We start from the raw sequence: 25,235 nt of genomic DNA, 5'->3' as shown, positions 1-25,235 counted from the left end.
AAAATTGCTTATAATAGGAGAAAAATTATTAAGAAAAGACATTTTGGAAATAGCTCAAGAACTTTTGGATGAATGTTGAGAGCCTGAGAGCGATACAATGGTCCTAAGGAAATCGATTACGTGCCTGAATGACCACAGGAATCGTTAATCATTTTTCATTTCTCACCCAAAAGAAACCAAAAATAAATGAAAAATAAAAGTGGTAACAACTCCTTCCGACTGTCATGAAAGACCAATGAAATAATTAGTTTGTTAGTGTTAGAAAATTTGGGTTTTCACTTGGTTCACAAGGTACCCTCCCTTGAATGAGTTTTAGGAAAAGTTTTACAAGACAAAAATTGAAAGAGAGTCAGATTTTGACACGGTGTAGGTGGAGCATAAAAATAATCGAAAACCACTTGCTATAGCACTAGGCACTCGTGAAACCCTAATAGGTGGGGGTTTGTCTCAAGTTGGAAGCCGACTATCATCGACATCCATCCAGAGGAAGAGGCTATACATATCATCCACAACACAGCCCCCCATGCATAACCGCACCAGATCCTCCCTGGCAATGCATTCATGCTCAACCTGTAGCAAATGATCTACTTCGCAGTATGAGTTATCTTTGCAACAAAATATTCATCCAGAGGATGGTGATCTGTATAAGAAAGTGAGTGACCCCAGATCACTGTATGAAATGTAGTGCTGGAAATTAAACCAATGAGAGGTGTGTAGCTAGCTTCTAATGGTAGTTAGCTCCGACACACACTTTTTGCTACTTTTTGCATTTTCTCATTTGTTCTTTTTTTGGTACCATTATTCTTTAAATATTGGGAATTAAAAATAAAAAATAAAAAATAAAAAACCCCAACAGAAAACGAGAATATATAATTCCAATATTACCTTGCTTTTAGGTCCAGGATATTTATTTATTTCTGTTCAATTAAAGTAAAAATGTCAGAATAAAAATATAAAAATAAAAACGTGTTAGGTAGAGAGCAAGACAAGCACAGCTGACAGCACTTCTTCAAAAAAATGACAAAAGTACAAAAATTTTGGACAGGCCTTTGGGTAGTGTGATTAATCATGGCAGAGAAAGTAGCTCTCAGCCATTTGCGGTTTGATAGCATCAATCTGTCAAAACTCATTGGTGAAAGGTCGCAGAAAGGGATTGATCCTACTATCTCTGCCAAGAATCAGACTGTTAGGTTTGTTTCCTCATTCAGGAAGAAAGAAAAATAGAGAGTTCAGGATAATAGTTGACAAAGGGTTCACAGCAAGCCGTGCTTATCAAGAAAGTAGAAAGAACTATAAGGGAACTAACTTGGAATCCAGAATTAAACTAGTGAAAATCTCCTCAATGATCAGAACCAGAAGCCAAAACAAGCTCGACATGATCAGATTCCGATCATTGTTACTCAATGATATCTGATAGGTACATTTTATTGAAAGTAAATGGAAGACAATGAAAAAGAGGGGCCAAATGAAGCTTATGATTTCTTGTCAATGAAACAACTAAATTTATCAAAATATAGAATCGATTTGTGCTAAACTTCACACCATAATGAATCATAGTAAACTATTGGTGAGTGATAACAGATTTACACAAAAATCCTAATGTACTCACAGTGAAACAAAGAATCTAGGCTGAAAAGCAAAGCGGAGAAGGAGAAAAAGGTGTGTGATCATAGGAATTGAACTTGAATATGAATGGTGGTTTGGAAAGGACTTGTAACTTGTACAGATGGTGGGAAGTCAAGGCACATATTCACTCTCAATTGTCGGTTGTGTTCGAGTAACCATTGCTGAAGGTGCTTTTGTATCTCCAACTGTTGTCATATGCAAAGCTTCACCTACATCTGCAGCTTTCTCCATCTCTTCCAAATGCTTCCTTTCCCTGTATTTACGCCCCCAGAGTACCAGGAATGCCAACAATGCCAACAACGCTAATCCACCGAGCACAGACCCAACAATTATCCACGTTTTTGAATTACTCTTCTTCTTTCCTCGACCACCAGGAGTAGGAGTCGGGGGACTTCCAGAGGTGACTGGTGATGGAGAAGGAGCAATGGACTCAACCACTATAGCGAAGTGCCCCTGTTTGAAAGCTGAACATGCATTGCCTGATCCCACATTGCTGAAATTGACAGAACCATCTAAGTCAAAAGTAACACACTTCGCCACGGTGCCATCAGGGGTCGGTTTCACATCCTGAAATTTGATCTTTATGGGATCAACAGTTGCAGCGATATCCAAGTATGGTAAATTTTTCGCTGATAAATCGATAGCATCATAAGCAAGGAGACCCAACACTGGAGCTAAGTATGAATAACCTGGTAATGGATAATACACCAATGACCAATTGCCTAAGTTCTGGTACACCAGAACAAGCCTCTCCGCATATGGACTCTCATTGACTCCTACTGGGAACTCAAACTCTTTGTACACAACACCTCTCCTGTACAAGCTACCACTCCTGAGCCTCAAAGCTGCAATCTGAATTCCACTCAAATTCGAAGGAACCTGAGCATCATAGGGAACTCCAGTCTTGGGATGAACAAAGGCCCTGTAGGCATAATCTTGAAGAAGCACATCAAGAGCAGGTGCTTGGCCACTGGACGACTGTGCCGAGAGATGAGCCAGCCGTGATAACCATATCAGAACCACTAGCATCGCGAGACTTCGATAGAGAAGCCCCATCGATGCTTTGAAATGCCAAACGCCCAGCACAATGCTGCTCAAACCAGCTAGGTAAAACCCAATTCCCAGAGGACAAGATGAACCCAGATACTTATACCACCTTGGATCCAAAGAATGATAACCGAAATGTGCAATAAATTTCTATAAATTAAGCTGCAAAACCTCTGGTATCAGACCTGTCAATCTCCAACTAATAAAACCAACGGACTCTCAGTAGAGTTTGTGTGTCAAAAGCAGCTTTGAAGGTTTCAACCGTTGCCAAATCTCTCTGGCTTATTCAGAATGCTTTCCCTTTTTCAATTCCTTGTTAAAGAAGCTCTCTCAAAGCCTCAAACAACTTTGGACCACGAATCTTCTTTGCTCAAAAGGAATTAAACCCATGATTCTTCATAAACCCATAACCACATATCAAACACAAATCAGGAAATTAAAGCAAACCCAGAACACTCCTCCTTCCTCTCCAAACGGTCGAAAAAAAAAACTAAGCAGCTTGATTATCACACCTCCTAAATTCAAAACCAAAACGCAAAAAAGCAAAAACCTTTACTCAGTAACAAGGTCAAAAACAAAAACCCAGCTAGCAATTTCACCAGGGTAAGCTAAAATACCTGATCTTGGCTGCGTTCAAAACTCGAGGGCTCCAATGCAGCAGCAATTGGGGAAGAACACCATGCACCTTCAAAACCCCACAATGAAATGCAAATTGAGACCCACAATCAACCACCAAAAAGCGCGTGAGAAGCGAACGCTGTTCAAGAATCCCATCATTCAATTCTCCGCTGGCGACTAGTAAATGGGTTCCAAACTTGGTAGGTGAAGAGGAAGATTCAGAGCTTTAATGGCGGTCCTCCTCCAGAAATGGTCTGCATTTTGACTAAATCTGAAAAAGGGTCACCCAGAAAAAGATAGCAGCTTCAATTCGACTCCGTAAATGGGTTCGGAATCGAATTGAGGATCAGAGAAGAAGCACTGAATTACCGGGTAAGCAGTAAGATTTGGTTTTCTCTTATAGCGAGAATATTGGGATTAACAGATGAGGAAACGTAGTGATCCACGGAAGGGTTTAAGGCCCAAAAATCTTTGAAATGGGGGAGAGGAAAAGATTTGAGAGATAAGCTCATAGAGATTTAGAGATGGGAAAAGAGAGAGAGCGAGAGCAAGCACTGGTGGAAGTGAAGAAGCGGAACAAAAAGACAGAAAGAATGAGGGTGTGTGAAATTATAATGAACCCAAAAACCCCCAAAAGAAAATTGACAGTAACCTTTTTTTTTAATCCAATTATCTATAGTCATGTGTATTATTTATTGTATTATTCATCATTAGGGTTTTATTGTTTTTGCTTTAAGATTTGTTTGATTTACAGGTGTGTACCCCCTATTTTATAGACATTAAACCCCACAGTATTGTTCTTCCTCCTTGTTGTTTTGGTCTTTGCCTACTTTTTCTGGGTTCACATTGTTACCCTCTTTTTTTTTTTGCTCCGTCATATTTCCATCCCCATTCAAATTTTGACACTTATGTTATGTTATTGAACGATACGTCAAAGCTTACAAAAATCTAGACGGTAGTAATCATGCAAAGAAATACTACAGATATCAATTTAGAGATGAGTTCGTTTTTTTTAACACTATTTTGGTCAACTCATAACGAAATACCATGGATTTACCATAAGCTTTATTATTTTGTTCATGTATTAGATTTTGTGTCATTAACCCCACATCATACTTCTTTCCTTTTCACATTATTACCCTTTTTGCTCCATCAAAATTTCCGCCCGACACTGATTTTGGGTGCCTTGTTTGCCATTACCTAATGTGAAATATCTGCAAGCTCAGCACATACAGAGACATTAGCAGCAATATGAACCAGCATTTGGGTCAACAAGCGAAAACCCCTAGTGACTATACACCAAATAGAAAAGATCCCTAGTGACACTTCATTGCTTTGAAAATGTGAAAGGAGCCAAATGTACTTATTGAAACTCACAGGCCATGGAAGCTATTAAAGGGCGCACATGTGCAGGGAGATATAGGCTCGTGAAGAAGGGTGCAATGGTGGTTTATGCCACACCTCCAAGGAGCCAAAATGATGCTGGAAAAAAAGTGCTTTTTTCAGATTTTGGGGTTTGAAAAGTTCAACACTGTAAAAGTTCGGTGTTCTTGTTTCTTGAGCAAAAGATGAGTTTTTTTTTCTTTTTTCAGAGGATTGGTTTGTTACTTGTGAAAGTTGTGAAGTAGTCATTCTCATTGTACTATAATTTAGCCAACCTTTAATCTCTTTCATGAAGGCCGTTAATACCCATTTCCGTTTCCCAATTAGTCAATAAACACTAGGTATTATTTATGAGATTTTGTTAACTAAAAGGAAAACAAAATTCCCTAATTGGATTTTCCTAGAATGATTGAATTCAAGAACATGAAGAGATTTAAGAACAAAACAGTGTCAGTGTCTATGTGCAAATCATTTTTGAGTGCATTTGAATTCTCTCAAAATACATTGATTAACCATCACCATTATTAATTAGTACCCATTTTTGCTCCTTAAATTTTGCAATTAACATTCAATTTAGATCTTCAAATAGTCATAAAGCCAAATTATTGAGTTTCTTTTTTTATTCGTAGACCATATGTACAAGCATGAGCCTATTGAAGCACTTTAAAGACTGATTGTTGTAGGCTATTATTGTTGCCAGTAAAGAAATTAACAACAAACAATAGCAGAACAAATATTAATCAAAATAAAAGAAAAGTCAGAAGATTAAAATTGTTTAGAAGCCGACGCATGTTCGTGTCCAACCACTCAATTCGTAACAAAATTACTTTTACATACGAGTTACAAAATGACATTCTAGAATCCTAAATGGGGTCTTAAAAAAAATAAATAAGGAAGAACAAAACTCAACCCTAGTATTCCATACATAATTCGGAAAAAGAAACTATAATTATTTCCATAATATGGTTTTTTTTTTTTATATGGGTAATATTGGGTATATAAGATTCTGTAACAACAAAGCCAGCTCATTATGATCTGACTCATTTTCTGTAATGGTGAAAACTGGGGGCCCAGTGAACAAGACACGAATGCTAAAGTACGCTGCGGGCGCACATGAGAAACCCAAGGTCCTAGTAGGAGCGAGAAAGAAGGTGTGGACCAAAATGGAATAGTGGGATGTAAAGCGACCCGGCTCTGGACTCTGGTTCAGTCAGTGCGTAATGACCAAGCTGACCCTTCTCATACGCATCAATTGCGTATGTGCTCCGGTCAAGCTTAACCCACCAAACCCGAGACCCGACCCAATTATCGAATCAGAGTGGGGATGGCAGGTGGGCAAAAAGATCTAATGAGCACAGCTAAATGAATTGCAAAACAATCTTTCAAGTTTCAACCTACCTAGGTATAAGAGTAGACAAAGACAATATTGATGCCACCGATCTTATTTTACAACAAGTTTGATTATCTCTAAACCCTCGATTCTAACTTGTCACCCTTGCAAACTGGGTTTTGCTTGGTCAAAAGCTCTTGTCCAGCCTTCTTGTAATTCACACTACATGTGTGGGATTCAGCCAACCTATGCTCTGCACAAAGCACTCCACCACGGCGGCACTTTAACGTCATTTGCACCGGCTTAAGTTTCTTGTTGCAATCGCAGCTCTGGCACCTATTCTTTGTCACACCACAAGTGCGCTGATCATTAGTTGCAGTACTTGAAGACGACTCGCTAGCAGAAACAGCGACGTCTAGGGTTTTCTCCACTGAAGCCACCACCACAGCCCGCGCTGCAGTAGGCTTAGCAAGAAGCTTTTCTTTCAGATACTTCGTGTAGCACTTTGAGCACATATTCTTGTTTGCCGAAGTCCCAAAGAAACCGCAACCATTTGCGCAGAGTGGAGGGGGACAGTCCATGTTGCTTGGAGACTCCATACTTTTGCTTCTGAATTGATTCTCCTTCTTCTTTGATCTTCGTTCGTAAGTGCTCTTACAGAATTTCTTGGAGACTTGATGTGGGGTGTGCGCGATTTATATAGGCAAGGGTGATTCCTAACCGAGTTTGGAAATGAATCTAAATTAAAGAAACCTGAATTAATTATTTGAACAATCTAGAACAATCTACGTAGTTATCAATTTAAATTCATAGAAGAATTACCGATACAAAAAATTTGATTGCCTTATTCGTCCAGAAAAATCAATTGAAGTTTAAGTTCAATCAAACACCACTGGCCAATTTGATAATAGCGGCGAAATCCTTGAAAAAAAGTTTGTTTATGGGATGTTTCGTAATGTATGGAACTTAAAAACCTGTTTTAGGGTTTATGATCGAATGTGATCGAGCAGGGAGATTCTTGTTCACTTTTGCCAATTTCGGGGATAAACGCATTCAACGTACGTGGAGGTTCTCGAGGTTCGGTCGGGCACCCTAGGCGTTGGATGATATAATTCAAAGTGATGATAAGAGGCCTCAATTGCATCGGACAATTCCATGCGTCATAATTTCTTATCATCAATACTAGATAACAGTGCAATACGTACACACACACACAGAGTTCGTTTTAGTATAGCAATTGACCCAATTGTTCCGCAACACTGCTTCTCTGAACAGAAAATATGTATATTTATTTCACACATGCACATACATCCATTGTGCTATTATTGGCTCACCTTAGATTTAAATTTGTTTAGATTCAAGACAAGAATAAACGTACTCACTACTCCAATTATATATGACTGGATATCTATTAACACTCTTTCGATAGAAGGGGAAGGGGGTCTTAACCATGAATTCTTAATTAACAACGTACTGGAATTGATCTAATCTTAACTAACAAGCAAAACAGGTGAAAACGAGACCCAAGCAGTGACAAAATGGGGCAGGAAAAAAAAAAAAAAAGAGACCTTCTTTGGCTTAGAAATATTATTAGAATGCCTACAACTGCTAGCTTAAAAAAACAAAAAAGACCAAAAAGAAAATATTAAAAAAAAAAAAGTAAGATAAGCATAACCAGAACAATTGCCTGCTTGATCTATATTTTTAGTTGTGCATCAATTGTTTTCTTGGTGCCTTTCCGCGGGTCGGCGGGTGGACCTCGCGACACGACCTTCCATTTTGAGCTCAGATAGAAAAAGCAGCCTATAGCTAAAATTGAAACTACTACGACTATTAAGACTGTAAGAACCCTCACACAGAAATTCGATATGGGAAGCAAGCTTTGATATTTCATCATCACCTTCATCAAAACCTTCAGAATTCCTAACATCTAAAAGCTCAAGGTTTTTGCAGTCCCGCAGTATTTTGATAAGACTATCCCGTTTAAGGTAAGACTCTATGGCACACAACTGCTTCAGATTTGGAAGAGACTCCACAATTGTATATGCCTCAAGTTCTTCAACAGAGGCATCAACGATTTTTAAACCTGTAAAGTGCTTGCAGTGCTCGCTGATCTGAACCAGGATTGGAGCCAAATTTTCCCTCTTGTCCCATGACCCCAAAGCCAACAATGCCTTAAAATGTTCACTCAAGCGGCGGCGATGTTCGCAGAACATGAATAGTGATCTAATTTTCTTGATGTTGCCACCCAAACACAACTGTTCCAAAAATTTCCACTTTCTAATTACTTCCTGAATAATTCGGGAATGCTTGAAAATCACTAAATCATCAGGCAAACACAGAAAGGCTGGGACATGCATCAGAAACATATCTCAACGCATCTTCCGTAGAAAACTCAGGCATCTTAAGTTGAAGAGCCTTTCTATTGCTTCGATTGACTATCAACTTTATAAAAGCAGTGATAGAGAAACGACTCTTGTCAATTTGGTATTTTTCTATATATTTATCGTAAAAGGGACCGAAACTCTCAGGTCGACTGTGTTCAATTTCATTACTAGTAAATAAAGGATAAGGTTGTCTGGAAAATAAAGAGATTGCCAAAACAAAGGATTGAGGCTTAATGTGTACCATGACTTGCAGACAAAAGGGATGGCCAAAACCAGTGACTCCATTCCAATTCTTCCAAAAATATTCGATAAGCAGTCCATGTCTAGTTCCTCCAATCTTCGTGTATCCATCTTCTTAGTCAGTGCTTTCCTTCGTCGAGCAAATTTGCCTTCATGGTCCATATCTCATATGAAATTTGTGAAAACCCTATCCCTAAAACACTTCACTCCTGTGAACTTCGTGAAAACCCTAACCCTAATTAGCCGCTTCGCCTTAATATTACACCGGAGGAAAACTCAGATAAAATAGGTCACATGAGTGGAGTGAGCTGGATTACGCGATATGGGCGGGTACCCGACGTCAGTATATGGGTCATCTAAAGTGGAGTAAAATTATGTTATTAATTGATTGGGCTTTGATCTATGATCTGCTTCTATACGACGACGTCTATGCACATACGGCTTCATCAACTTATGCTGGTTTGAGTAGACTGAAAAGGGTCGTGCAACTTATGCTGACTTGCTGACTATATGAGTTAAAATTATAAGATTTACAAATCCATTTCTCTACTAATCAACTTATTTACAGTGGGATATTAAGTGCTTACTCTATAGGAATCGGAGAATGGCGTGCTCATGAAATATTGGAACCGAAAGGGTTAATGCCCCGCCGTGGGGGGATACTGTCCTTAATTGCTTATGTACTAACTCCTAGGCTCCACCTTCAGGTCGGTTTTCCGAAGGTCAAGACAACTAGCTAGCCTGAATATATCCAAATTGAAGAACCGACTCTTTGCAGTGGCACCGCAGCTTCGCAATGGGGTCATTGTGATTGTTCATTGGCCTCCTAAATACCTCTTGAAAAGAGTGGTCAAAGTTTAGGTTTCCTTCCTACCAGATCGTTTATTGAACAATATACATGAAAGCAATGAGTCTCGAAATATGAAGAAGATTTTAGGGATAGTGTCGGTAATTTACCAATAGCTACCTCATTTTGTTTTAAATTTAACAAGCTTAAAAGATCAAGAAGAGTGGGTATTAATCACTTGCGAAACAACTCCGCCACACATTAAGTCACACTCAACCTCAATGTTACAGGAAGCGGCATTTTGAATAAATTGGAATATAAGTTCATTCGCCTAAATTGTAGTACCAGAGTTGAGATTGGATTGAAGCATAAGGACCAAACACGAGTCTAACTCTAAAATTAAATTAAACAAGCAAGTGACATGATAAAGTACTCTATTATACATCTCTAGTTTTCCAGTTCCAAACATGCCATGAAAAACCATCATTTTTCAACCCATTCTGAAATTTGAACGGCTTTAATTAGTGACATTTATAGATAAATATGCAAGTCATAGTTTCTTCGCTATAGTGAAACTGCAGGCATGCATACTAAATTGATACACACACACATACATCGAAAATTCTGCTATCCACCTAGGTGAGGGTCACCTGGTGACGTGGCAGAACAAGAACCACTCATTTTATTTTGGTTTCTGGAAGGTTGGGAATTTGCCGTTAGTCCATTACAGCCGTTACCGTTTCGTTGGAAACAGGTGCAAGGTAAAAACAAAAAAAATCAAATGATGGAGGCAGGTTGATTGGGTAAAAGTAGGTAGATGCGGGGGCAGTGGTGAGATTGAAGACTCGTCGTCCTCAGCTGCAAATTAGAACCCCTCTGACTCTTTCTTCTATCTCACCTTCTCTACTTCTTCCACACCCAAATCGCAAAGAAATTACTCGTAGGCTATTTATGCAGGAGTAACCCTTAACTCTTCGCTTCCGCTCCGATGGGACTTTGATATATATATATATATATATATATATATATATATATATATATATATATATCAATTGCTTGCTTGTTTTTGATTACTGGAACATGCAAAGTCATTGATCTTGAGCAATTTTGGTTAGTGGAATTTAATTTGTTGAGATATATAATGCAGGTGGCTGATCCTGATATGCGTTTTGGGAATGGAGGGCTTGACTCGGTGCCAAGACGTGTTGGCCTCTGCCTCAACATGTACTCACTGATGGCCAACGGACGCAAAATACCCAATTCCTCCAACACTTAACCGAAACTCGAAGAGTAAATCAAACCTCTTACCTCGGTCATCGCCGATCGGGATCAAATTCGCTGGAAATTGCAGAAAACCCGCCGGCAGCTCCGAAGCTTCCAAGTTTTAATTCTCTCTCCAAAATAGGATCCAAACCCGCCGGCATCTCCAAAGCTTCCAAGTTATAATCTTTCACCTCACCGAGACGCAGCTACCGCTATCAGTCTCGCCAGCAGTCGTCGTCGAAGTCGGAAAATCTGACTGGAAACCGCCATGCAGTGGAAACTTTCGAGCCTCAGGCCGAAGTCACAGCTCGCCCGTTTGAACCAAAGGGAACAAATCCCCGCTTCGCACCTGCGAGACCATTCCGAGGTCGCCGGAATCGAAAGGAGGAATCGGATCACCGTTAATGGGTTTCGGGGTCGAGAAACCGGGTCGACCAGTCTGGCTTCTTCTACATCGTCTCGATATTTATTAATGATACACGGCCCAGATCAATCGGTGACTGAGATCAACGGCTCTGATTGCACCATGTAATCTCCATAGGATTTAAATGAATTCATTTAGTTCCTTTCTATATAAAAAAAAAAAATCATGCATTTTCGTTTGAAATTCATAATAAAGAGCTCGCTAAAAAATGTCACAAAATTTACTAGAGACTTGGTGCAACGCATACTTGATTATCGAGTTTTCAAATTGGACATTCTCATTCAACAAAGTTTCGAAAAATATGGTCTGAGTTCAATTATCTTTTTAATTTTTTAAAAATGAATTTCTATAATTCAAAACTTCATACATTAATTATAAATAGGTCAGGCGTCTGAAATTTTTTTTGAAAATTTTCACGAACTCATTACATCACGTAATGTAATTTCAAATATTTAAATTTCAAATTTCTCTTATTGTTTCTATTTTGATTCATTTAGTCGACCATTTGTAGACATAAACTTCCCGAAGGGAGCTATAGCACGAGAAGATAAAAATCTAGAAATTTTTACATAAGTTACTAAACCCCCTACTCACGAAAGTGTGAGAGCTGACAGAATGAAAAAATAAATTACGACATACAAGTTCTGAGTATATTAGTGTTATGTGGTATTTAGGGTTTATGGTTGACCTATTAGATCGAGACCCAAATAAAGACAGTAATAGCTGAAATTTTGACCATAACCATATATTGTTATGGTGATAAAATCCAACGGTGGATTTTCACAAATTCAATTTCCTCCATCGTGATGGTGTTGGAGGGTTGAAGTTTTTAATACCTAATTATACTACATTACTATACATACAAGGAATTAGTGCGATCCAAAAATTCTGAAATGGAAATTGATAAATTTGACATTACTCATCTATTTATAGCATAAAAGTATGTATTGTGTAAAAAAATGAGGCCGATCCAAAGTCAATTCGACAGTGGTCAAAGCGATCAACCCTTTGTAGACGTAAACTTCCCGAAGGGGAGCTATAGCATGGGGAGATGAAAATCCATAAATTTTGACATAGGTTACTAGACCTCCTCCCCACGAGAGTGTGAGGGCTGACAGATCGAAAAAAATAAATTGCAAATGATCGGTTATGAGCATATTAGTGTTATGTGATATTTAAGGTTTAGAGTTGACCTAGTAAATCGAGACCCAAACGACGACGATAAAAGGGATTAAAAGCTGAAATTTTGAGCATAACCATATATTGTTATGGTGACAACATCCAATGGTGGATTTTCTTAAATTTAATTTCCTCCACCGTGATGGTGTTGGAGGGTTTGAGTTTTTACTACCCATAATAACCAAGTTATACTACATTACTAGGCATATAAGGAATTGATGCGATCTAAAAATTTTGAAATAAAAATTGATAAATTTGACGTTACCCATCTATTTATAGCATATAAGTATGTACTGTGTAAATAAATGAGGCCGATCCGACGTCAATTCGATAGTGTTCAAAGCGGTCAACCCTTTGTAGACGTAAACTTCCCTTAGACGTAAACTTCCCTTAGGGAAGCTATAGAACGAGGAGATAAAAATCTATAAATTTTGACATAGGTTATTAGACCTCCTACCCACGAGAGTGTGAGGGCTCACAGATCGAAAAAATAAATTGCGAATGATTAGTTACGAGTATATTAGTGTTAAGCGATATTTAGGGATTAATGTTGACCTAGTAGATTGAGACCCAAACGACGGTGTTAAAAGCTGAAATTTTGACCATAACCATATATGGTTATGATGATAACATCCAATGGTGTATTTTCATAAATTCCATTTCCTCTACTGTGATGGTGTTGGTTGGTTTAAGTTTCTAATACCCCTAATAAACAAATTATACTACATTACTAGGCATATAAGGAATTGGTGTGATCTAAAAATTATGAAATAGAAATCGATAAATTTGACATTGCCCATCTATTTATAGGATATAAGTATGTATTGTGTAAAAAAGTGAGGCCGATCCGACGTCAATTCGATAGTGGTCAAACCGGTCAATCCTTTGTAGACGTAAACTTCCCTAAGGGGAGGGGCACCATGTAAGGGCAAACATCCCAATATTTTTACAACAGTTGGTAGACCCCCTACCCATGAGAGTGTGGGAGCTGAAAGATCGAAAAATGCGAATCGCCAAGGACTAGTTACAAGCATATTTGTTTTATGTTCTATTCAGGGTATCGAGTTGACCGGGTAGATCGAGGCCCAACCGAAGGCTGAAATCGCTGAAATTTCTACCACTACAATTTATTCATATGAGGACAACATCCAACGGTGCATTTTAAAAAAATTCCATTTCGTTCCCCATTTTTCTCATGGAGGGTAACAGGCCTAATAAACAAATTATACTACATTACTAGGCATATAAGAATTATGTGCGATCCAAAAATTCTGAAATGGAGATCGATCAATCTAAAAACTCTCATATGTTTATACAACAATGATAGATATTGTGTAAAAAAAATTGGGTCGATCCGCCGTGAATAAGGCACCCAACGGAGTGGTCAACACTTTGCACAAGTAAACTCCCCTAAGAGGAGTGGCACCATGTGAGGACAAACGTCCCGGATTTTTACATCCGTAAGTAGACCACCTACCCATGAGAGGGTGAGAGATGAAAGATAGAAAAAATTGAATTGCAAAGGACCGGTTACGAGCATATTTGTTTTATGTTCCATTTAGAGTATCGAGTTGACCAGGTAGATCGAGACCCAACTGAAGGAGGAAATTGCTGAAATTTCTACCACTATTATATAATCGTATGCGTACGCCATCCAACGATGAAATTTTAAAAATTCTATTTCGTCCCCCGTTTTGCTCGTGGAGGGTGACAACCCTAATAAACAAGTTATACTACATTACTAAACATACATGGATTATGTGCGATCCAAAAATTCTGAAATAGAAATTGATCAATCCGAAAATTTCCATATGTTTATACAACAATGGTAGGTATTATATCAAAAATTTAGGCCGATCTGCCGTGAATAAGGCACCCAACAGAGCGGTCAACGTTTTACACAAGCAAACTCCCTTAAGGGGATAGGCACCGTGTGAGGACAAACGTCTCGGGATTTTCACATCCGTAAGTAGACCCCCTACCCATGAGAGGGTGGGAGCTGAAAGATAGAAAAAATTGAATTGGCAATGACCGGTTACGAGCATATCTGTTTTATGTTATGTTTAGTGTATCCAGTTGACCGGTTAGATTGAAACCCAACTGAAGGCGGAAATTACTAAAATTACTACCACTACCATATATTTGTATGCGGACACCATCCGAATGTAAAATTTTGAAAATTCCATTTCATCCCCCATTTTGCTCTTGGAGGGTGACAACCCTAACAAACAGGTTATATTACATTACTAGGCATATACGAATTATGTGCAATCCAAAAATTTCAAAATAAAAAACGATCAATATGAACATTTCCATATGTTTATAAAACAGTGGTAGGTATTGTATAAAAAAATTAGGCCGATCCGCAGTGAATAAGACACCCAATGGAGCGTTCAGCGCATTGTACAAGCAAACTTCTCTAAGGGGAGCAGCACCATGCGAGGACAAACATCCCGAAATTTTTACATCCATAAGTAGACCCCCTACCCACGAGAGGGTGGAAGCTAAAAAATCGAAAAAAGTGAATTGTCAAGGACCGGTTATGAGCATATTTGTTTTATGTTCTATTTAGGGTATCGAGTTGACCTGGTAGATCGAGGTCCAACCGAAGGCGAAAAATGCTGAAATCTCTACCACTACCATATATTTGTATGCGGACAACATCCAACGGTACATTAAAAAAAAAAATCCATTTCATCTCCCATTTTTCTCATGGAGGGTAGCAACCCTAATAAACACGTTATACTACATTGCTAGGCATATAAGGATTATGTGTGATCCAAAAATTCTGAAAATGGAAATTGATCAATCCAAAAATTCCCATATGTTTATAAATAGTGATAGGTATTGTGTTAAAAAATGAGGCCGGTTCGCCGTGAATAAGACACCCAACGAAGCGGTCAATGCTTTGCACAAGCAAACTTTCCTAAGGGTAGCGGCACCATGAGCGGACAACCGTCCTGGAATTTTTACATCCGTAAGTAGACCCTCTACCCATGAGAGTGTGGGAGCTCAAAGATTAAAAAAAGTGAATGCCAATGACTGGTTACGAGCATATTTGTTTTATGTTCTATTTAGAGTATCGAGTTGACCGGGTAGATCGGGCTCAACCGAAGGTGGAAATCGCTGAAATTTCTACCACTACCATATATTCATATGCGGACAACATCCAAAGGGGCATTTTTTAAAATTCCATTTCCTCTCCCATTTTACTTATAGAGGGTTTTAGTTTCTAATAACCCTAATAAATAAATTATACTTAAATTGCTGAGAAGGTTTGAGATGTACCATGTCTTTATTTTTAGTTTTGTTGATTCATATGGTTAGTAGTAAATTGGTATGACATGAATAAATTGTCCAATTTCTGTTGTTGTGGACACAAACCGTGCATTATTTAACCGTAATTAATGAATTAAAAAAAAAGTTGATATTAATTTCTCCCAAAAACAAAATTTTAAACGGCGGCGTTTTTTCATTTTCAATTTTCATTCTTTCCCTCCACTGGACGAATTTGACCTTTTATGTCCACTAGTATTTATAGAAACTAACCCTAGACCTCTTCCTCGGCCGCGCACTTAATTCTCTCCTCCCTCCTTTCCACTTCTCTCTGCCATCATCGGATACCACCACTTCCGGCCACCAATTCACAACACCGCTACCGCCAATCAATTCTGGACCCAATTCCGATTAAAACCCAAGAAGATCACTGCCATCCACCGCTGCCAGCCTCATCACGCGACCATCAAAGTCGCGACGGCGCTGCTCCCTAGCTCTCATCAAGTTTCGGCCATTTTCTCAACACACCCCCGCCATCAGCGTGCTCAGACGAAGCGGGACATCAAAATCCAGAATCCTCGCCGCCGACCCATCCGCGGAGGGCTCCGCAAGCCCCATCGCCGGAATCCTAGACTCTGGGTTTCTCCGGTCTTTCTTCTCCAAATCGAAGCGAGCTCTAATACCTCCAAGAATGGAGTGCCTCTCCTTTTACCAAAACCAAGGGCCCCCGACTTCTGATTTCAACCAGAGCCGCCGTGGACGCCGCCGGCTTATCCTCTTCGTTCTGGTAACACATTCTGCAAAGCCTCTCTTTCGTTAATAGGTTGAGTTCCAATTTAACTGTAATGGATTTATTAATGGTCAGTTCTTTTGATTGTTTTTCTTCAATTTCGTACTTGGAGGAAACGGTGGAAATTCAAATGTGAAGGGGAGCTTTTGGTCTTGATTTCTATTGAGTTTTTAAAGGGATGATGAGGACCTTAGGAGGACTGCAGGAAGCACTAGGTCATCGAGACTATGGTCTCGGCAGGTACAAGGTAAGAATTCCGAGCGTCTGAGCTGTGGATTTGTTTCTGCTGGATATTGAGATTAATTAAATCTGTTATTTTGTGGTGGAGATGAATATATGGAATTGATGTATAAAAGCATTAGATTGATTGAATTTGGATTGTCTATGAATTTTAGTAATACAGAATTGAAATGTGTCTGCAATTTGTTTCGGGGTTACAGTAGCTGACCGGTTACGAGCAGTATTTCTTTATGTTTAAATATCTGCAAAGGCAACCGACAAAAGAAGATGGGATTTCCCTCTTATAATTTGGTCTGGGTTATATTTAGGGAGTTGTTGAGCGTGAAAGCCTTAACCCCACCGATTTCATAAACCTCTCTCTGGGATTATGAGGTGATTGTTCTCTCTAGATTCTTTCATTGGTTTGCCTGATTTGGAATTGATTATATCTGCACTTCAATATGATTTTTATATAGATTCTTTCATTGGTTTTCCTTATTTGGAATCGATTTTATCTGCACTTCAATATGATTTTTATATATAAACAAGAACCTGGTGCGTGTTCTAATTATTTATGGGTTACCTCTATTAAAGGTAGGTTCTCCACAAAAGGGAATCATTTTCGCTGACTAGTATTTGCCAATATAGGTTGAGTGATTGGCATCCTCAGTTCATTGCTTCATTGACATGTAGCTGTAAGTTATCTAGTCTTTCCTCATGGTGCAGGTCAAGCTTTTTCCCCAGTGGACATATTTAGTATTATATATGATTTTGCTAGTAATCATTTTGGGTTCATATCAACGTACTATGGTTCAATTTGAGAGCAGCTCTTTTTATTCTCTGCTATGTTGGAGATATTCATTAAATCATGTCTAATTGACAATGGAAATGAAAAAACAAGATGAGAACAATATGACCTGTGCCAAGGTTCAAGATAGTTTTTCATTTTCATTAATGGTTTGATTATTTTCATTATATTGTGTTGGCAAAAGGAGAGTCAAAGACTGTTCTTAGTTGGCAAAATGTGCAATGAGTGTTATCTTTCATTTGGTTGTAGCTAGGTTTAACCTACTAGGTTGGTACCCTGAGGGCCTGAGGTTCTATCGAGTATATTATAGTTGATTGATTGTTCTATGATAAAATCCTTGCAAGCTATTCATTATTTTATTTATTTTTAAATCTGCTGTTAAATGAATCATCAGTTGAGCAAGCTAAGTGTTATCTACTGTGATTGTAGACGTTACTTGAGCAAACCAATTTGGGTAAGCTTCTCATCCATTCGAGTCGGCACAACAGTAGATAGATAAATCACAGAGTGAAAGACAGGTCAAGGTGCGACCTACAGTGAGGCAACAAGTGTATGGCATTGAAAGACAGTGAGGTCATATGTAAGACGCTACCACATTAGCGTGTTTGTGGACACATTTGGAAGAACAATTGTTGGATGGAATTGTCGGAATGGTCCAGTATTGGAACACGAAGAATAGGCTCATTGAAAATAGTTTTATATATGCACAGGAGACCACATGACTTAACCAAGTGAAGTCTTTAAAGTATACAGTAGTACCCTGAATTTCTATAAGATCCCTGTAATGCTGTCAACAATTTCAGTTGTCGTTCGCACGTACCTATGCAAATTTGCTGCTTTGATTCATTCAAAGCTACCCTTTTGTCTTTCAAATTGAATGGTTCAAGAACCAAATTATAAACCGTACAACAATGAAGATGAGCAAAATGTAACTGAATAATGGTACAAGAGTTGAGAAGAAAAGACAAGGTCAGTAGATCAAAAAGGGATAAATGGTGCCACAACCATGCAAAAATAGACTATACATATATACACAAGCAGGGATCTCGCAGCATTACTCAAAAACCCACAGTAGTTGTACAAATTTTGGTTCGGCAAGAAACTACATTGAAAAATTGTAAATACACAAATTCCAGTGTTGCAGCGCCGACTTTATTTTGATGACAGTTTTTTTAGCAGTATAAGCAAGCAGTACCATAGTTTTCCTTTGGACTCATAACCACGACAACCTTCGTAAATCTCCTTACCCAAGTGTGATGCCAAGCACTGCGTAATCCTTTTTTTTTTGGATAGAGCCCTAGACAAAGAGAAACAAATGAACTATAATACAGAAAATAGTGGCTTCTTTAAAATTTAGAAAGATGAGAATGTCATCACACTCCACCTTGAGCTATACTCCTCCCTCCGGCTTCATCTGCTGCAAGATCAACTTGATTCCCTTTCTAGTCAGTTGCCTGATTAAACAATACAATCTCTTTACATCAGTGGTATAAGTACACCAATTCACATGTTTTGAGAGCCATTGCAAATTCCAATATGCTTATGCAAAACTCACGTAATAATGTTGACACGAAGCCAATATATGATAACTTCATATTCATATTAATTCAAAAGTAGGTTATGTTTTATTAATTTCAAAAGCCTCGATTTTTTGGGTTTTCTGCTCCAATCTCCCATCAGTCAACCTCATTTCAGTTTTAATACTTTTACACAGTAGCTTAGCATCAAATCTATAGTTCAGATTAAGTATCATTACTCAATGCACCAAAATGGATACATTTCTCAATACTAGAGAAAGAGCCACAGACCAACATACCCTTCTGCATGCTTCAAGTACACATAATACAAACGGCATGATCCCAAGCCGGCATTGCGATAAGTTTAAATGAATCATGTTAACGTAGTTCCTGAATTTCTATAATTCACTGACAATTGGAGAAGAACCAATACAACCCCTACCTGAAGACACCAATAAATAGTTGCATAAACTGCAAAAAAAGGTGAATACAACTTGTTAGAGTTGGCTCTAAACAAGGGAAAAGTAATTTGTAATGGATCTTGGAAATTCAGAAACAGGGGCCTGTAACTTAATTAATATGTCACCTACACATGTACAATCGCAAATCAACAATAAAAACAAACTAAGATTGGTGCCCGCGCGATGCTGCGGATATATCATTTATGCATTATAAGATAGCAATTACAAACATTAGATGCATTATAAAACGACATAAAGTATTGTTATACAGATTCCAAAATCTGGTATCATGACCATATGTGTATTTACAAATTTCGAAATAAGAGATGCTAACCAACTATTTCAGCAAAACATGATTAGACTCAACCAAAATTTTATATGTTTGCAATTACAACCAACTACTTACATTAACTGTTTAGAGGTGCCCTCGGTTGATTCCGTCATGTCAGTCGCATCAATGGCAGCAGGAAATAGCTCATTCGGCATCTCATTTGAGGGGTTGTTGCTGGATGTCAAAAATAATGATATCAATAAGGAAGGGGAGTAGAGGATCAAATGCAGAAATTTATAGCTGAATTGAAACACGAGGGTTCACATATAAGCAAGATTGTAGTTTAAGGTCTTATGAACTCTGTTGAGATTAAGAATTAATAGTATTTCAAAAAACCAACAGAATGACAACTATAAACAGACATGAATCGAACTGAAAGTAATGGAATCTGGATGAATGTTTGAAGTTCTTGAACTTTATCTAAGTTCGTTTGTACTACATCATCTAGTGATATTATTCTTGATAGTTGTGAGGAAGAATGCATACAGGTGTGTTGGCTCAGGGCTTAGTTCTCTTATAAACCATTTACATGAGACATAATGATCAGTGATCAATATGAAAACATAATCAATGCAGACCTACTTAAAGTCAAATAAAAAGAAGACAGAAGTTCAGATCAGATGATACGCAAGACAGAAAATCTTCAAGGAGCAAGCAAGGTACAAACTTTGATACTGATATACACCAACCAAATTATTCAAATTCAGCAGCGCCCTAAAAAAAAATTCAAAATCAAAATCAAAACCAAAGAGAGCTACAAATGCAAAGTTTACCAATTATGTATGCTAAAGTGCATGCATGCATGAGTAATAAAACTGAAGCAAGCAAAGCAAACAGGAAATAGTTGAGATACAAAATAACTAGTGATGAGAGATCAAGCTGCAGGGCACAGGAAGAAGGCATCTTAATCTAAACAGAAAGTCAACGTGCAAAGTATAGATGGTTGTATACTAAGCAGGTAGCTCATTATGGTTGTGTAAGATCTCCCGTTTGCAACAAGCCTGCACAATACCTAAGCTGATCTGAAGGAGTTAGCTGACCAAAGTTATTTCTCATATTCCTCTTTTACTAAGGTTACTTAAGGTCAGCGCATATACAAAGAATAGCTAGATAGCCAAGCCTTATTCTACAAATATATGCATATTCCTTTCTACAGTGCACTGATACTTTTATATTAGTTGCTATATGTCCTAATATACAGAAAACAGCTAGCTAATATGTAGTCTATATGGATCGAAAATTCGAAATACATATTATGTACACAAAATCTTCTAGCTAGTTATTTTGCTTGGTCATAATGTCAGTAACTCCACAATGAAGAAGGTAACTAATATTATGAACAATAGACACATTGATATTTATATTAATCTAGTCGCATATGCTAACCAATGAAGAAATTAACTATAGTTTCATGAAGGTAGTTTCAAAATGTAATTCTCACAAACACATTTCGACAACAACAATTCGAAAAATATCTTTCACTTAATTAGCTGCAAAGTTACTAAGAAACAAAATCTTAAGTTATATTTACCTCCACTTCTCTTCACCTACAAAGTTTTTACGAAATAGGAACCTCAATAGATCAGCATTCTTCCCTGACATCACACCTTCATTTGCAAATGCACAAAAATTTCGTTTCGTGCTCTGATGCATCTGTTTTCGACTTTTCGGCCTTTACTCTTCAGCCGCTTCACCTCCATATCATCAACCAAACGTTTAACATGCTACGAAAACAAACAAATATATGTTCAAATTATATTCAAATTGTTTTACAACAAAACAACCTTAAACATAGACAACTGTAATCAAAAGGTGTCAAGTTTATAATTGCTACAATTTTTACTTTGTGTGCTTCTATATTGCCCTTCCTAAACCGAGTTACGCTCGTTGTTCGGGGAATTCCCATTCCCTTTTGCATGTATATCTTCTTCCCCCTTTCTCTAGCACTTACAGCTTCCACAACCTCATTAACAATATCTTCGATGGCTGCATCACTAACAATATCAGACATAGATTGTTCGATATGCCGCACTTTTTCACCCATTCTCTCCAACTCACGCTCCAAACAAGCAGTTGTTTGTGTCACCCTCCCAATTATTAATTTCACCTCACCAACCCTTAGCTTCATAGACTCAACCCCTTCTGACCCATTATATGTATTCATTTTACAAGGGTGTCCTCCTAATGCACCACAATATGACTTTTCTGCATTCCGCACATCTGTTTCTCCACTCACATCCGAGCGTATTTCATGCCCACCTTTTCCCTGCAGTTTTGACTGCCATGCTTAACCATATGCATAATACACATATTGCAATTATAAATTCAACACGTTTGACTCTAAACGAACCCCTCATACCTTCTTAACTCCCGTAGCTCTTCTCCATTTACACTGAGGCTCCGTCCTGACTGTTTGTCTGTGTCAATTATAGACAGTTATAAAATTAACACTTATGCTAACCACATTCAACAGCTATTAGTCCGAACCCAAACACAAAAAGCCAATCATTATGGTATCATAAACAAAATAGCAGTCTCAACCCTCGTGTTATGAAGACCTAATTCAATTCAATTGCCTCCACAAAATCAAACGCAATTTCCTAACATACAAAATTAAACATGCAACTATGCAACTGATTTTCATACCATTTTAATGCGATTTCAATTACATCTACCAGGTCACAGAACAAATTGAAATCACCTATGCAACGTTCATGTGGACTGCAACTATTCACATCAATTAGCGACCACTGGCATACAAGTCGCCACTTGAATGTCATTTAATCCTACATATATTTACCACTGCCATACAAATCTCCACTTGAATAATTACAAATTACTTACACGCAATTCACTTGGGCAACGTTCCCTCGTCCAGAATTCGGTGACCTCGATTTCGACCTCTTCCCCAAGGCCATGCTGAATTTCGGGTATCGTTTGTCAAGCCCAGTCCGTTTTCCTTCTTCAGCGCCGCCTCCTCCCCAAACAATCGGATCGAAATTGACGGGGGCTTTGTCAGATATGCGGTATTCCGATGGAGGGGATTTGTGGAACTCTACCAATTCTGTTAGCAAAACAACCAGCGGATATAGATTAAGTGTCATGTTTCACAACTACACACAGTTGTATATTAATAACCGAAGATGCATTAAATCCTGCACAGATTAAAACCACGATTAACAAATCTAAATATGATGAGACATGTTATAGTGACGGGCACGAGTGACCAGGGAAACGTTATCAAATCCCCTACCTTATAAACGTTATCAAACCTTATAAACCATTTACATGAGACATAATGATCAGTGATCAATATGAAAACATAATTGATGCAGACCTACTTAAAGTCAAATAAAAAGAAGACAGAAGTTCGTATCAGATGATACGCAAGACAGAAAATCTTCAAGGAGCAAGCAAGGTACAAACTTTGACACTGATATACACCAACCAAATTATTCAAATTCAACAAATTCAGCAGCGCCCCAAAAAAAAAAATCCAAATATCAAAACCAAAGAGAGCTACAAATGCAAAGTTTACCAATAATGTATGCTAAAGTGCATGCATGCATGCATGAGTAATAAAACTGAAGCAAGCAAAGCAAACAGGAAAAAGTTGAGATACAAAATAACTAGTGATGAGAGATCAAGCTGCAGGGCACAGGAGGAAGGCATCTTAATCTAAACAGAAAGTCAACGCGCAAACTATAGATGGTTGTATACTAAGCAGGTAGCTTATTAAGGTTGTGCAAGATCTCCCGTTTGCAACAAGCCTGCACAATACCTAAGCTGATCTGAAGGAATTAGCAGACCAAAGTTTTTTCTCATATTCCTCTTTTACTAAGGTTACTTAAGGTCAGCGCATATACAAAGAATAGCTAGATAGCCAAGCCTTATTCTACAAATATATGGATATTCCTTTCTAAGGTGCACTGATACTTTTATATTAGTTGCTATATGTCCTAATATGTAGAAAACAGCTAGCTAATATGTAGTCTATATGGATCGAAAATTCAAAATACATATTATGTACACAAAATCTTCTAGTTAGTTATTTTGCTTTGTCATAATGTCAGTAACTCCACAATGAAGAAGGTAACTAATATTATGAACAATAGACACATTGATATTTATATTAATCTAGTCGCATATGCTAACCAATGAAGAAATTAACTATAGTTTCATGAAGGTAGTTTCAAAATGTAATTCTCACAAACACATTTTGACAACAACAATTCGAAAATATCTTTCACTTAATTAACTGCATGCTACACAGTACACGCACACCATGAAATCAAAAATAACAAATCAAGCTAGATAAGAGAGGTAGACTAATGAACATACGCAGGAGAAATGTAGACTAATCCTGACATAATGTTGCCTGAAACATATATGCAGAGGAAATATCAAGGTATATTCACTTTACATCGATTACTTCCACAAATTCAAGAAGACAATGAAGGACAGAGAGTTGCATATTACTCACACGCAATTCACTTGGGCAGCGTCCCCTCGTCTGGAATTGGGTGACCTCGATTTTGACTTTTTCCCAAAGGCCAGGTTTAATTTCGGGTTTCATTTCTCAAGCCCGTTCCGTTTTCCTTCTTCAGCGCCGCCTCCTACCCAAACAATCGGATCGAAATTGACGGGGGCTTTGTCAGAAATGCGGTTTTCCGATTGAGGGGATTTGTGGAACTCTACCAATTCTGTTAGCAAAACAACAAGCAGATATAGATTAAGTTTCATGTTTCACAACCAGAACCATACGATTGTATATTAATAACCGAAGATGCATTAAATCCTGCCCAGGATAAACCATGATTAACAAATCTAAATATGATGAGACATGCTATAGTGACGGGCACGAGTGAGCGTGGAAACGTTATCAAATCCCCTACCCCTTCTACGTTTACACATACCTCGATTTCGATTTCGGGTTTCGTTTCTCAAGCCCGGTCATTTTTCATTCTTCAGCGCCGCCTCCTAACCAAACAATCGGATCCAAATTGACGGGGGCTTTCTCAGAAAAGCGGTATTCCGATCGAGGGGATTTGTGGAACTCTACTCTTGCTGTGGACGAAGATCAACTCTTGCTGCCGTCTGTTATTGGCTTATTGCTCGGTTTCGGTTTGCACTTTGGAGCCGTGGCTGGATGGTGACTGCAAATGAAAACTGAAAACGAAAACGGCGAGTCTCCTGTAAACTCAAAACAGCCCTAAAGAGAGATGGTAAAACTTTTTAACCGAGTCAAACACGCCTTTTTTTGGTTTGCCACTGTTCTGTCAGCGTTTGTACGCCACGCGCTGTTAACAGACAGCAGGTGAGGGTTACCTAGGTGGATAGCAGAAGCTCCGCACATACATATGACATATATATCTACTCATAGTAGAATTGAAAATTGAAACTTTTTGTGGATATAAGAGTTTGCCAATGTCGGACGTCATCAAAGACTCTTCTGATGAGTCATCTAATATTTGAGTGCCTGAACCCTGAATCTTCCGACCCTCTTTCGTCTAAATTCTAATATAGGGGGGCCGGCGGAGCGTCCCACC

The 25,235-nt window shown here is 38.3% G+C and overlaps 3 protein-coding genes and 1 long non-coding RNA gene across 12 annotated transcripts; 1 reads left to right on the top strand and 3 right to left on the bottom strand.

The window, feature by feature from the left end:
• Window positions 1-1,409: 1,409 nt before the first annotated feature.
• Window positions 1,410-3,883, bottom strand: LOC112193554. The gene is made up of 2 exons (XM_024333737.2): window positions 3,291-3,883; window positions 1,410-3,188 (listed from the first exon to the last, which is right to left on the bottom strand). The coding sequence occupies exon 2, from the start codon at window positions 2,680-2,682 to the stop codon at window positions 1,738-1,740; it is 945 nt and encodes a 314-aa protein (XP_024189505.1). The 5' UTR covers window positions 2,683-3,188; window positions 3,291-3,883; the 3' UTR covers window positions 1,410-1,737.
• Window positions 3,884-6,141: 2,258 nt separating this feature from the next.
• LOC112194051 (zinc finger A20 and AN1 domain-containing stress-associated protein 6) lies at window positions 6,142-6,614 on the bottom strand. Its single transcript, XM_024334313.2, has one exon. It carries the CDS (start codon window positions 6,601-6,603, stop codon window positions 6,142-6,144), a length of 462 nt encoding a protein of 153 aa, XP_024190081.1. The 5' UTR covers window positions 6,604-6,614.
• Window positions 6,615-15,843: 9,229 nt separating this feature from the next.
• Window positions 15,844-18,250, top strand: LOC112192131. Its single transcript, XR_002933383.2, has 2 exons — window positions 15,844-16,597; window positions 17,807-18,250. It is a non-coding gene; the product is annotated as an uncharacterized LOC112192131 (long non-coding RNA).
• Window positions 18,251-18,384: 134 nt separating this feature from the next.
• On the bottom strand, window positions 18,385-24,998 carry LOC112192129. 9 transcript variants are annotated; one of them, XR_002933372.2, is made up of 11 exons: window positions 24,603-24,996; window positions 24,170-24,389; window positions 24,028-24,064; window positions 22,531-22,750; window positions 22,046-22,103; window positions 21,530-21,952; window positions 21,218-21,410; window positions 19,762-19,860; window positions 19,194-19,365; window positions 18,762-18,831; window positions 18,408-18,674 (listed from the first exon to the last, which is right to left on the bottom strand). XR_002933372.2 is itself a non-coding variant. In XM_024331715.2 (8 exons), the coding sequence occupies exons 3-6, from the start codon at window positions 22,602-22,604 to the stop codon at window positions 21,288-21,290; spliced, it is 699 nt and encodes a 232-aa protein (XP_024187483.2). In that variant the 5' UTR covers window positions 22,605-22,750; window positions 24,170-24,389; window positions 24,603-24,893; the 3' UTR covers window positions 18,385-18,831; window positions 19,762-19,860; window positions 21,218-21,287. The 9 variants fall into 9 exon arrangements, 1 of the variants encoding a protein (XP_024187483.2); XR_002933370.2 differs by lacking the exon at window positions 24,028-24,064 and having other exon boundaries at window positions 24,603-24,986; XR_005807883.1 differs by lacking the exon at window positions 24,028-24,064 and having other exon boundaries at window positions 19,337-19,365; window positions 24,603-24,900.
• Window positions 24,999-25,235: the final 237 nt, after the last annotated feature.

This window comes from Rosa chinensis, chromosome 3 (genome assembly GCF_002994745.2).
Source record: "Rosa chinensis cultivar Old Blush chromosome 3, RchiOBHm-V2, whole genome shotgun sequence".
NCBI lineage: Eukaryota > Viridiplantae > Streptophyta > Magnoliopsida > Rosales > Rosaceae > Rosa > Rosa chinensis.
Note: the sequence above shows the minus strand (reverse complement) of the source record. Positions and strands in the feature narration are given on the sequence as shown.